The sequence below is a fragment of the Schistocerca nitens genome, chromosome 4 (assembly GCF_023898315.1).
Source record: "Schistocerca nitens isolate TAMUIC-IGC-003100 chromosome 4, iqSchNite1.1, whole genome shotgun sequence".
Lineage (NCBI taxonomy): Eukaryota > Metazoa > Arthropoda > Insecta > Orthoptera > Acrididae > Schistocerca > Schistocerca nitens.
Genome location: NC_064617.1, coordinates 110,341,118 through 110,354,344, shown reverse-complemented (window position 1 = coordinate 110,354,344; position 13,227 = coordinate 110,341,118). Strand labels below are relative to the sequence as shown.

Genomic DNA, 13,227 nt, shown 5'->3' with positions numbered 1-13,227 from the left:
CGAACACCTTCCGGAAGTCAAGGAAAATAGCATCTACCTGGGAGCCTGTATCTAATATTTTCTGGGTCTCATGAACAAATAAAGCAAGTTGAGTCTCACACGATCGCTGTTTCTGGAATCCATGTTGATTCCTACAGAGTAGATTCTGGGTTTCCAAAAACGACATGATACTCGAGCAAAAAACATGTTCCAAAATTCTACAACAGATCGACGTCAGAGATATAGGTCTATAGTTTTGCGCATCTGCTTGAAGACTGGGACTACCTGTGCTCTTTTCCAATCATTTGGAACCTTCCGTTCCTCTAGAGACTTGCGGTACACAGCTGTCAGAAGGGGGGCAAGTTCTTTCGCGTACTCTGTGTAGAAACGAATTGGTATCCCATCAGGTCCAGTGGACTTTCCTCTGTTGAGTGATTCCAGTTGCTTTTCTATTCCTTGGACACTTATTTCGATGTCAGCCATTTTTTCGTTTGTGCGAGGATTTAGAGAAGGAACTGCAGTGCGGTCTTCCTCTGTGAAACAGCTTTGGAAAAAGGTGTTTAGTATTTCAGCTTTACGCGTGTCATCCTCTGTTTCAATGCCATCATCATCCCGGAGTGTCTGGATAGCCCCATCATCTCTGAATAACTACTGCAACTGACATTTGCTTGAACCAGCTTACTGTATTCATTTCTTGGTCTCCCTCCACAATTTTTATCCTCCTCCCATCAACACTTACCTTTAATATTAAAATTGATGATTCTGTGATGTCTCAAAATATGCCCTATCACCCAATCCCTTCTTCTGATCAAGTTATGCCACAAATTTCTTTTCTCACCAACTCTGTTCAATACTTTCTCATTAGTTACATGCTGTACACACCTAATCTTCAGCATTCCTCCATAGCACCACATTACAAAAGTTTCTATTCTCTTCTTTTCTGAACAACTAGTCACCCGTGTTCATTTTCATGTAAGGCTACACTCCTCACAAACACCTTCAAAAAAGACTTGCTAACACTTAAATTTATATTTGATGTTAACACATTTCTCTCCTTCAGAAAAACTATTCTTGGCATTGCTAGTCTACATTTAATATCCTATCTACTTCAGCCATCATCACTTGTTTTAACACCCAAATAGAAGAACTCATCTACTGCTTTTGGTGTCTCACTTCCTGGCCTGCTTTCCTCAGCATCACCTGATTTAATTAGACTACACTACATTACCTTTGTTTTACTTTTGTTGTTGTTCATTTTCTAAACCCCTTTCAAGACTCTGTCTGCACTGTTGAACTCTCTACAAAGTCCTTGCTATCTCTGAAGACTTGCAATGTCATCAGCAAACCTCAAAGTTTTTATTTCTTCTCCCTGATCTTTAGTTTTTTTCAAAATTTTTCTTTGATTTCCTTCACTGCCTGCTCAATGTACAGACTGAATAAATTCAGGGACCTCGGGGCTCTTGTTTCAACTTAGGTCTTTCAATACCCTGTCACGTTTTTCTCACAGGAAAAAGGAAAGTCGCGACTCACCTTACAGCCGAGATGCTGAGTTGCAGATAGGCACCACAAGAAGACTGTCACAAATAAAGCTTTCAGCCCATAAGGCCTTCATCGAGAATAGATGACACACACACACACATTTTACTTTTCATAATATTGTTGCATTCCATCCTGGATTTTCCATTGTTTGATTTTCTCTTAGCCCCTCTATATATTCCTTCCACCTTTCAGCTTTCCCTTCTTTGCTTAATACTGGTTTTCTGTCTGATTTCTTGACATTCATATGGATGCTTTTGTTTTCTCCAAAGGCCCCTTTAATTTTCCTACAGGTGGTATCTACCTTTCCCCTTGTTATACACGTTTCTATAACCTTGCATTTGTCCTCTAGCTTTTCCTTCTTAACCATTTTGCATGTTATGCCAATTTCATTTTCTTAAATGTCTGTACTCCCTTTTGCCAGCTTCGTTTGCTGCAATTAAGTTCAAAATCTCCTGTGACATATAAGGATTTCTAAAAGGTTTTATCTTTTTACCTATTTGATCCTCTGCTGTCTTCACTATACCATCTCTCAATGCTATCCATTCATCTTTTACTGTATTCCAAGTGAATTATGGTCAGAGTCAACATCTACTCCTGGAAATGGCTTAGTTTAAAATCTGGTTCCAACATCTCTGTTTCACCTTTGTATAATCAATCTAAAACTTCTGAGGTTTACCAGATGTCTTTCACGTAAACAAGCTTCTTTCATGTTTCTTAACCCAATTGTTAGCAATGATAAAATTTTGGCCTGTGTAAAATTGTATCAGCCATTCCTTTCCCCTGGTTCACAATCTACTACTACTTTTCCTTAGCCTCCCTTCCCCACTATCAAATTCCAGTCCCTCATCAGAATAAATATTTCTCTCCCTTAACAATTTGAAGAATTGATTTTATTTCCTCATATTTTCTTTGAATCTCTTCATCATCTGCAAGGGTAGTTAGCATATGAGCTTTACTACTGTGATGGGTGTTTGCTTCATGCCTATCCTAGCTATGATAATGCACTGACCATGCTGTTCATAGTAGTTTACCCACATTCCTATTTTCTTATTTATTATTACATCTACTCTTGTGTTACCCCTATTTGATTTTGTATTTATAACCTTGTACTCGTTTGACCAGAAGTCCTGTTCATCCTGCCACTATACTTCACTTATTACCACTATATCTAACTTCAACCTATCCATTCACCTCTTTTAAATTTTCTATCCTACCTACCCAATTACAAGATCTAATATTTATGTTCCAACATGCAGAATGCCAGTTTTGTTTTTCATAATGAAAGCATGCTCCTGAGTAATCCTTGTCCGGAGATCTGAAGGGGGCAATTTTACCCAAGAGGATGCCCTTCGGCAAAATAATGGCTGTAATTTTCCCTTGTTTTCTGCCATTTCAGTACCAGAACAGCAAGGCCATGTTGGCTGAAGTTACAAGGCTACGACAGTCAATCATGCAGAGTGTTACACCTGCAACTACTGAAAAGGCTGCTGCCACTCTTCAGGAACCACATGTTTGTATGACCTCTCCACAGATACCTTCTATTGTGGATGCACTTACAGTACAAATATCTGCATAACAAGCCACCTCACCTTGGCAAGGTCCATGACTGAAAATAAGTAAATTGCTTACGTTCCAAGACTGACGGTCTCACTATATTTAAAATGTGAAATCCAACAACAAAATTTAGGCAAAAATAATTGGTCTCACATATAATTTCTATTTTCTTGTGATGTCATATTTACTGCCAATATATTCTGTCCACAACCACCAATAGATATTTATCATAACTAGGAAATAAGTGAAAATAGTGATAAAAAATAAATAAAAAATAAAAAAAAGGCTTTATGCATCCTAATGTGACTGAAAATTGGACAGATGACCAGTTATTGATCAGCTAAAACTGTCAATAAAAAGCAAAGAAGAGTACAGTAAGGGTAGAGAGAACATATATAAATTAATAGAGGGAAACATTCCATGTGGGAAAAATATATCTAAAAACAAAGATGATGTGACTTACCAAACGAAAGCGCTGGCACGTCGATAGACACACAAACAAACACAAACATACACACAAAATTCAAGCTTTCGCAACAAACTGTTGCCTCATCAGGAAAGAGGGAAGGAGAGGGAAAGACAAAAGGATGTGGGTTTTAAGGGAGAGGGTAAGGAGTCATTCCAATCCCGGGAGCGGAAAGACTTACCTTAGGGGGAAAAAAGGACGGGTATACACTCGCACACACACACACATATCCATCCACACATATACAGGCCTCAATCTCCGCTAATTTCAAGTTGCCGCCACTCATACCTCACCTGTCATTCAACAACATCTTTGCCTCTGCACTTCTGCCTCGACTGACATCTCTGCCCAAACTCTTTGTCTTTAAATATGTCTGCTTGTGTCTGTATATGTGTGGATGGATATGTGTGTGTGTGCGAGTGTATACCCGTCCTTTTTTCCCCCTAAGGTAAGTCTTTCCGCTCCCGGGATTGGAATGACTCCTTACCCTCTCCCTTAAAACCCACATCCTTTCGTCTTTCCCTCTCCTTCCTCTTTCCTGATGATAATGTGACTTACCAAATGAAAGTGCTGGCAGGTCGACAGACACACAAACAAAAACATATATATATCATTATCATCAGGATATATTTTTTCCACGTGGAATGTTTCCCTCTGTTATATATATATATATATATTCTCAAATATGAAATCCTTAAATAAGGAAAAAGTAGCAGACATAATGTAAATTCTGTGTTTTTTTCAGTGCAGTTGACTGATATTTTCTGAGATTTGTAGCTGAGTTAACAATTTATTTTATGTAACATTCTGGAGGCTAAAGTTACAGGTTTCAGTTATGAAATATGGGGAGAAACACTAATGAAAACTACAATGAAATTACTTCTTACCTGGTCAGGTGCATAAGTATAATCACTGAATTCAACATTCAAATCAGACCGAAGATTGACATAATCTGCATCATGTTTTATGTGCAGGTATGGAGAGCATTGCATAATTGTTGTGCAGTTCCGATTAACTGAAATACAAAAATTTTATACTATTATGAGAGCCATCCTGTATATTTTTACTAATAGGAGAAGCAGTCATTATAACAATTACCACACACAAGGTATGTATTTACAAAGATATACCAGTACTCTTATAACTTACAAGATAATATAACAGCACAATGCTATTGTAATAATCATAACACAACTAATATGTAAAACCAAGATACACTACTGATGTTCGACAATAACAAAGATATTTAAATTTTTATGACTATATGTCTATACAAAAACATGTGCATAATGAAATACTCAAAGAAGCTACAAATAAATGAAGTCTACAGTTGAAAAAGAGTACATATTTTTGGAAAAACAGTCTTTGCACACCTATAAAGTCATGATCATGTATGGACTATTTCATTGGTCTGAAGTTATCTGAGAGTAGCCTAAAAGTCAGAAGCTGGTTCACAAAAAACTAAATTATTCTGGAATATCAATAAGTGTATTTCAATTTCCAACATGTCAATGTCACCTAAGTACCAGTGGAATATTCCATAAACACAACCCTAGCTGAACAGGCCTTGAAATGCCCAATGGTGCCGACTGATCACTGTGTCATCCTCAGCCAACAGGCATCACTGGATGCTGACATAGAGGGGTATGTGGTCAGCACACTGCTCTCCTGACCACTGTCAGTCTTTGTAACCAGAGCTGCTACTTCTCAATCAAGTAGCTCCTCAGTTGGCCTCATATGGGCTGAGTGCACCCCACTTGCCAACAGTGCTTGGCAGACCTGGACAGTCATGCACTCAAGTGCTAGTCCGGCAACACTTAACTTCAATGATCTGATGGGAACCGTGTTATGTTTCATACAAAACTGGACATTGAGAAGATTCACCATATAGAGGAAATGTTGAATCGCAAAGAGGCACAACAAAAAGATTGCTAACATTTAAGCTTTCAGCCAGAGGCCTTCTGCTTGTGTAGAAAGCACACACATTAACACAAGCACAGCTCACACACACATGACCACAGTATCTCATTGTTGTTTTTCCATCCTGGATTTTTCACTGTTTAAAATTGGACAAATCTTTATGTTTTCTTTGAACAGTAACGTACAGAGACAAACTTCACTTAAAATTATAAACAATTTCTCAAGAGAATATTATTTTTACTATGTCTTTCGCACACAGAGGGCTTTTCATTTGATCACAAATACCTTATCAAGATTACTTGAAATAATATTCTACACATGTGTTGGACTGGGATTCAAACTCAGAAGTTCTCCTATCTCGGCAATCCTGTTACTGATTGAGTACATGCATGCATGACTCATGAGCCACTTACAAAACTTCAGTCTCCCAGTATTTCTTTCCTACTTTCCAAACTTCATTCAACCTCTCACACCTACAGTGGCTGAAATCAGATAAAGACAGAATTCCACAAGATTTTTCCTGGTTAAAAATACACTTTTTCTAAGGTGAAAAAAAACATTTTCCTTGGTGAAAATACACTTTTTGCTAGGTGAAAGTACATTTTTTTCTGTGTTAAGTGATGATATACTTTCCCTTCTGAGCTGTAGAACTTACAGCTCTTTGATTGGTGAAGGTTTTATACACTGGCATAGAACTTAACAGCACTTCAGGAAATGAAACACATAAAGAAAAAACTTGTTTCTGAACGACCTTTGATGTGCAGCAACTTTTACACTGCATATTTTAATATTATGAGAGTATAAACACAAATTCCACCAAATACATCACAATAGCTTCCAAAGCACTGAAATTGAGATTGTGATGTGCTTTTGTCAGCCAGTCATAGCTCATATCATATGATCTTGCCAGCCAATGACAGCAGGTATTCGGAGCATAGAGCACATGATGTAGCCACCCAACTGCAACATCATTGTTAAGTTGCACAAACACACAAATAAGAAAAGTTCATGATTTAAAAACATATACAAACAGAATAGCTACAAGAAAAACTAAGTTTTTACATATATTTGTAATCATAAAGTTTTTCCTGTGTTTTTCTGAGGGTGTGGCTAGGCAGATCCTAAGAGCATAGCTTAAATTGCAGTAGCTGAATATTTATGATGAGTGCAATTATAAATTTCACTGCTGTGCACCAAGCATTTCATGGGTTACATAGCTGTTCCATCAAGCACTTATTTTTCCACAGTGAAGCCAATTAGATGTGAAATTACATGTGTTTGGAGGATAATTACACTTTTTGCCATCATTATTGCTTAATTTGTAATCTATGGAAGAACTAAAATAAATATGAAAAACTAACCTTGAAACTTGGTCTTTTTTAGTTTGTGTTACATTTTAAGATATATCAACCACCAATGTGCAAGTAAAAATTTAAATAATGGCATAAATGGCTAATCTTGTAGGCCTGAGATTTTTCTAAGTGGCTGGTCCTCAGTGTTAAACTTTGAATGAGAGTTTAACACTCTGTGATTTATGAAATTTATGGCCCATTCTCACTTGTAAATTCATCTTGTGTAAAAGCAAATTTACTTTGAAAGTAATGCTTCTCAAACCAACACTCGCAATATTTTCCCATGACCTGTTAGAAATGTAAACAGTTGTGACGACATGTTCATCAAAATGAGGCCCATGAGAAAGATGCATCGAAAGTAGTTTGTTGTTACGAAGTACTGCATAATCTTTGATGCATCTGTTTACATTTGGGTGTTAAAGCAGGTTTCTGCAGTCATTTCCTGAATGTGAGATGTTTATCACGTGACATAATTGTCATAGATGTCTGGCAGTTACTGGCAACTGTAAATCACCAACAAGTTGAGAAGACTAACAGTCTGTGGCTCCTGCTTTGCAAAAAAGTCTAGTATGATATTGGTTGATGAGGGCAGTGGTTCTTTGCAGTTGGTTCATAGGGTTGGTTGACGGTTAGGAACATATGTGAATGTCACATAGTTAATCTAATGGTGGACTAGGTTTGGGGGGTTATGTCTGAGGAGGTGCTAGTTAGACCTTCAGCATAATGGGTAAGGGACTGCTCAACACTGCAGATGGCCAAACTAGATGGTAGAGGGTTTTTGGTGTGTCAGGAATGGCAGTTAGCAAATTAGTGGTAATGTTGATGGTTTGTGGGCTTGACATGAACAGAGGTTCATAGCAATCCATAAGAGAGGTGGAGGTCAGTGTTAAGGAAGGACTGGGGAAGACTAAGTGAACTGGATGGGAGAGAATGTGGCTGAAGCTGTGAAGGAATGAGGATAGTGTCCTTTGACCCTGACTCCAGACCTTGAAGATATCACAATGAACCTGAACCAGCCAACGGGTTGTAGTTTTATGTGGGTAGAGTTCCTCTAGATGGCCCATAAACAGGCTGCCACAGAAGGATGCCATGCAGGTTCCAATGGCCATTCTTTAGATTTGTTTTGTATATTGCCCTCAAAGGAGAACTGGTTTTGTTTGCGAATTAGTCTGTCATGTGTATAAGGAATGAGGTGGTGAGTGTGGAATCAGTAGGACATTGGGAGAGGTAGTGTCCAACAGAAGCAAGGCCATTGGCATGGGGAATATTAGTGTAAAGAGTTGTGGCATAAGTTATATGGTCATTATGGTTAAAGGAGTTGTAGGAAGTGAGTTGTGTCTTTGATAAGGGAAATTAGTCAAAAAGAGCCGACATTCTTTTTAACCACCTACAATGGTGTAACCACATGGTAAAGTTTATGGATTTTGGGAATTATTAAGAAGGTGGTTGTGTGATTAGTAGTTGGGGGTGGAGAAAGATGGACTGGGCAGAGATCCTGGTATGAACCTGAAGATCTGAGTAGGAATTTGAGGTTATGTTGAACTTTCAGGGTGGGTTCATTTTGGAAGCGCTTGTGGATGGAAGAGTCGACAAGTGGCAGACAGATTATATCAAGTACTAATGTAGTTCACTGTGAGAGTGGTGGAGCTATGTCTGCAGAGAGAGTGATTAAATTGGGATCTGTCTTCAGTTTGTGGATCACTGTTCCTTCCTCCATCAAGAGGTTATTGTTATTGGAGAGGGGCCTAGTAGCAGCAGGTTATCCAAGTTAGAGGGGAGACATTCCTGGACCCACCTGGATAGTCTTAGCAGGTCGCTTCCAAGATTCTGGCAGGTGTGCCAGCCCTGGATAGAATCTGCCCAGTGGGTTAACAATGAGGGTAGTGTGCAGGCCAGGTGGATGTGGTTTTTAGGCAGTTTCCCACATCGAGCAGGTGAATACAGGGCTGGTACCCAAGCCTGACCCCAGGTACACAATTTGAAAACATTTAGAAAATGTTCAGATGCTTTCACATGGATACACTATATGCATGAGTTTGGTGTACACATATTCCCTCCTGGGAGGGGATTGGTGGTGGTGGTAGGGGGAATGGGCTGGTGACAGGAATGGCATCCAGCTCTGCTACCCCTTAAATTAACCATGCAGAATTCAACAGTAAACATGCTGCACCTGCATAGATGCAGGTTAAAGGCTCCAGAAAAAGAAGAGGCAATTAATTCCTAGAAGGTAACCAGGGGCTGATTAGGTGGAAGTGAAGAAGAGTTAGAACTGGATGGAAGTTTGAACCAGAGGAAGCAAGATTTAGAGTTAGATTTTGATTGGCTTTCGCAGAAGGACTTGATGGCAAAGAAAGTGTTTATGTTGTAGGAGTTGTGGGAGACTACGTCTTTGACAAATTCAGCATGACTGATATTGCATGTATGGCTGAAAGTGACGCCACTGGATACAAATGAAATTGCGGGAGGGTTGACTTTTTTGATTGATAGTTTGTAACAATGTCTTGGGTTTGTCTGGGTTCTTGATTCTGTGGAATATTGGGAGGGAGTTTTAGGGGATGTGTAATGTGGTAGACGAAAATGGTTAGCAAGGTGTCCTCTGGGTGCTGTGAGGGGTTTATGAGGGAGTTTACTGAAAGAGGGGAGGGGTGGGGTTTAGGACATTAAAAGAGGAAAGGAAAAACACAATGTAAACTAAATAAACACAGGAAATAGAAAAACACGTTGAGGGCTTGGGAAATGAAAATGCAAAAACAAATTATGCAGTGGGCTATAGTATGCTTGTGTGGCACAGATTTATCTGATCATTGTGGTCATTGAAAGCAAAGAAAAAATATTGCCTTGGAGATGTTACTGGTCCATAAATGTCATGTGGAAAGACTGTAAACACTAAAGTCTACTATATGGCAAGATGAAAAGATAAGTAAATAACTACATCTAATGTAAAATGACCATAAAATTTAAAGAACTATGAAGTTTATGGGTCCCAGAATACATTACACTGAAACACAGGCAGTTATGTCAACTTCTTCAACACATTTGGAATATTCTGTTGGTACTTGTATGCACATAGACATATTCGTTTTTAATCAATTACACTCTTATTAATTTACAGTCAAGAGCCTTTGAATGAAGTGTGAAGTTGCATTTACTGGATAGCTCCATATACTTCAGGATATTCACATAAAATAAGAATTTTATGTCAAAGTATTTGACCCTTCATGAGATCATCAATCAAGTCTGAAACTCACACATCAAGTATTACTTACTTGTTACTTCCCAGTTCTCTTCCTCATGTGAATTGTCTCTTGCTAACATATGCACACACCATCTGTACTGGAACCCAACACCATCAAATGTGCTGAAGGAGATACCAGTCAAGTTGCATACTGCATTTGGAGGTTCAGGCGGTTCACAAGTATAATTTGGGCATCCATTTGTGCTTGGCTTTTCCACCTAACAAGAACAAAGTTTTTATGGCAACCCTGAACAAGGAAAAGCATAGACAGCAAAAAGAAAAATGTGTGAAAGATCCAGAAAGAAAAGACTAAGTATCTAAGAAGCTCATAAAAAAGGGGTGTAGGACGATCATATAGTTGTTGGAGTTGTCAAACACAGTTTCCCATACCTTTTAGCGCTACATAACTATTACAACCTACATCTATTTGAATTTTCTTACTTTTTCCAAGTTTTTTCTCCCTCTATAATTTTTACTCCCACAAATATCTCAATTACCGAATTAGCTATTCACCATTGCTTCAGGAGGTTCCCTGTCAATCTATCCCTTCTTTGATTCATGCTGTGCCATAAATATTTTTTCCCTAGTTTGATTCAGTATCTCTTCATTAGTTACAGCCCTAATCTACCTGTCTAAACTTCAATATTTTTCTGTAACTCCACATTTAAAAGTTTTGTTTATGATCTCCGACAAACACAAGACAAAATACCATTCTTTCTAAAGCTGCCTATGTTCTTTCTCAGGGTTCAAGTTATCTCCATACCAAATTTAATTGAAATGTGTTCATCGGTCTAGTCATGAAAATGTAACAGACATAGTTACTTTCATATCTACAATATTAGTATGGACATTAGCAGATTTATTTTTCACCACAAATGTATTCTTGCCATTGTCAAGTCTACATTTTATACTTCTTTACTTATAATACCATTAGGTATTTTGCTGTCAAAATAGCAAAACTCGCCACTACTTTCGGCAACTCATTTCCTAATCTTGTTTTCCCAGCACCATCTACCTTCATTCCACTACTCTCCATTCTCCTTGTTTTAATTTTATTTATGTTCCATCTTATGACCTCTTTTAAAAACAATGTCCATTTCATTCAGCTGATATTCCAAGTACTTTGCTGACAGTATTATATTGTCATCAGTGAATTTTAATTCTTCCTGAGCTTTAATTTCTCTTTCAAACTTCTCCTTAGTTTCCTTTACTACTTTTTCTAAGGACAGAGTGAATAACATTTTAAATAGGCTACAAACTTGGTCCACTTCCTTTCAACAATTGTCTTCCTTTCAGGTCATTCAACTCTTTAGAGAGCTGCAGTCTTGTTTCTGTACAAGTTGTAATAATCTTTTGATTACTGTATTTTATCACTCTTAACATAAGGTCTTCTGTCAACATTTTAAACATTTTTTAAAAACTTAGAAAGTTTGAATGGAGATTTATGTTTCTTCAACCTATTTTGTAAGGTAAGTTGTAGGGTCAATATTGCCACTTGTGTCTATACATTTCTCCAGACCTAACCTGATCTTATAACAGGTTGGCTTCTATCAGACTTTCCATTTATCTCTACAAACACTGGTGGAAATTTACATCATGAACATGTTTAGTGAACACTATCAAACCAATATTCCAGTACTTTCATGGCTGTGGGATATGTGGATTGAAGTTTCATCCTTACGCCATCATACACTCCTGGAAATTGAAATAAGAACACCATGAATTCATTGTCCCAGGAAGGGGAAACTTTATTGACACATTCCTGGGGTCAGATACATCACATGATCACACTGACAGAACCACAGGCACATAGACACAGGCAACAGAGCATGCACAATGTCGGCACTAGTACAGTGTATATCCACCTTTCGCAGCAATGCAGGCTGCTATTCTCCCATGGAGACGATCGTAGAGATGCTGGATGTAGTCCTGTGGAACGGCTTGCCATGCCATTTCCACCTGGCGCCTCAGTTGGACCAGCGTTCGTGCTGGACCTGCAGACCGCGTGAGACGACGCTTCATCCAGTCCCAAACATGCTCAATGGGGGACAGATCCGGAGATCTTGCTGGCCAGGGTAGTTGACTTACACCTTCTAGAGCACGTTGGGTGGCACGGGATACATGCGGACGTGCATTGTCCTGTTGGAACAGCAAGTTCCCTTGCCGGTCTAGGAATGGTAGAACGATGGGTTCGATGACGGTTTGGATGTACCGTGCACTATTCAGTGTCCCCTCGACGATCACCAGTGGTGTACGGCCAGTGTAGGAGATCGCTCCCCACACCATGTTGCCGGGTGTTGGCCCTGTGTGCCTCGGTCGTATGCAGTCCTGATTGTGGCGCTCACCTGCACAGCGCCAAACACGCATACGACCATCATTGGCACCAAGGCAGAAGCGACTCTCATCGCTGAAGACGACACGTCTCCATTCGTCCCTCCATTCACGCCTGTCGCGACACCACTGGAGGCGGGCTGCACGATGTTGGGGCGTGAGCGGAAGACGGCCTAACGGTGTGCGGGACCGTAGCCCAGCTTCATGGAGACGGTTGCGAATGGTCCTCGCCGATACCCCAGGAGCAACAGTGTCCCTAATTTGCTGGGAAGTGGCGGTGCGGTCCCCTACGGCACTGCCTAGGATCCTACGGTCTTGGCGTGCATCCGTGCGTCGCTGCGGTCCGGTCCCAGGTCGACGGGCACGTGCACCTTCCGCCGACCACTGGCGACAACATCGATGTACTGTGGAGACCTCACGCCCCACGTGTTGAGCAATTCGGTGGTACGTCCACCCGGCCTCCCGCATGCCCACTATACGCCCTCGCTCAAAGTCCGTCAACTGCACATACGGTTCACGTCCACGCTGTCGCGGCATGCTACCAGTGTTAAAGACTGCGATGGAGCTCCGTATGCCACGGCAAACTGGCTGACACTGACGGCGGCGGTGCACAAATGCTGCGCAGCTAGCGCCATTCGACGGCCAACACTGCGGTTCCTGGTGTGTCCGCTGTGCCGTGCGTGTGATCATTGCTTGTACAGCACTCTCGCAGTGTCCGGAGCAAGTATGGTGGGTCTGACACACCGGTGTCAATGTGTTCTTTTTTCCATTTCCAGGAGTGTATTTTCAGTACAGAAAAAGGCCAGTCCCACTTACAAAGAATGGAATGAGTACATGGCGACATATCAAAC

At 40.0% G+C, this 13,227-nt stretch overlaps 1 protein-coding gene across 1 annotated transcript in view; it reads right to left on the bottom strand.

Annotated features, from left to right (window-relative positions):
* LOC126251888 (hemocytin) overlaps window positions 1–13,227 on the bottom strand; it is a 541,167-nt gene that overhangs the window by 133,340 nt on the left and 394,600 nt on the right. Inside the window, exons 53-54 of the mRNA XM_049952591.1 lie at window positions 10,077–10,263; window positions 4,426–4,553 (exon numbers count right to left, since the gene is read on the bottom strand). Coding sequence (XP_049808548.1) covers window positions 4,426–4,553; window positions 10,077–10,263 — 315 coding nt within the window. The remainder of the gene's footprint in view (window positions 1–4,425; window positions 4,554–10,076; window positions 10,264–13,227) is intronic.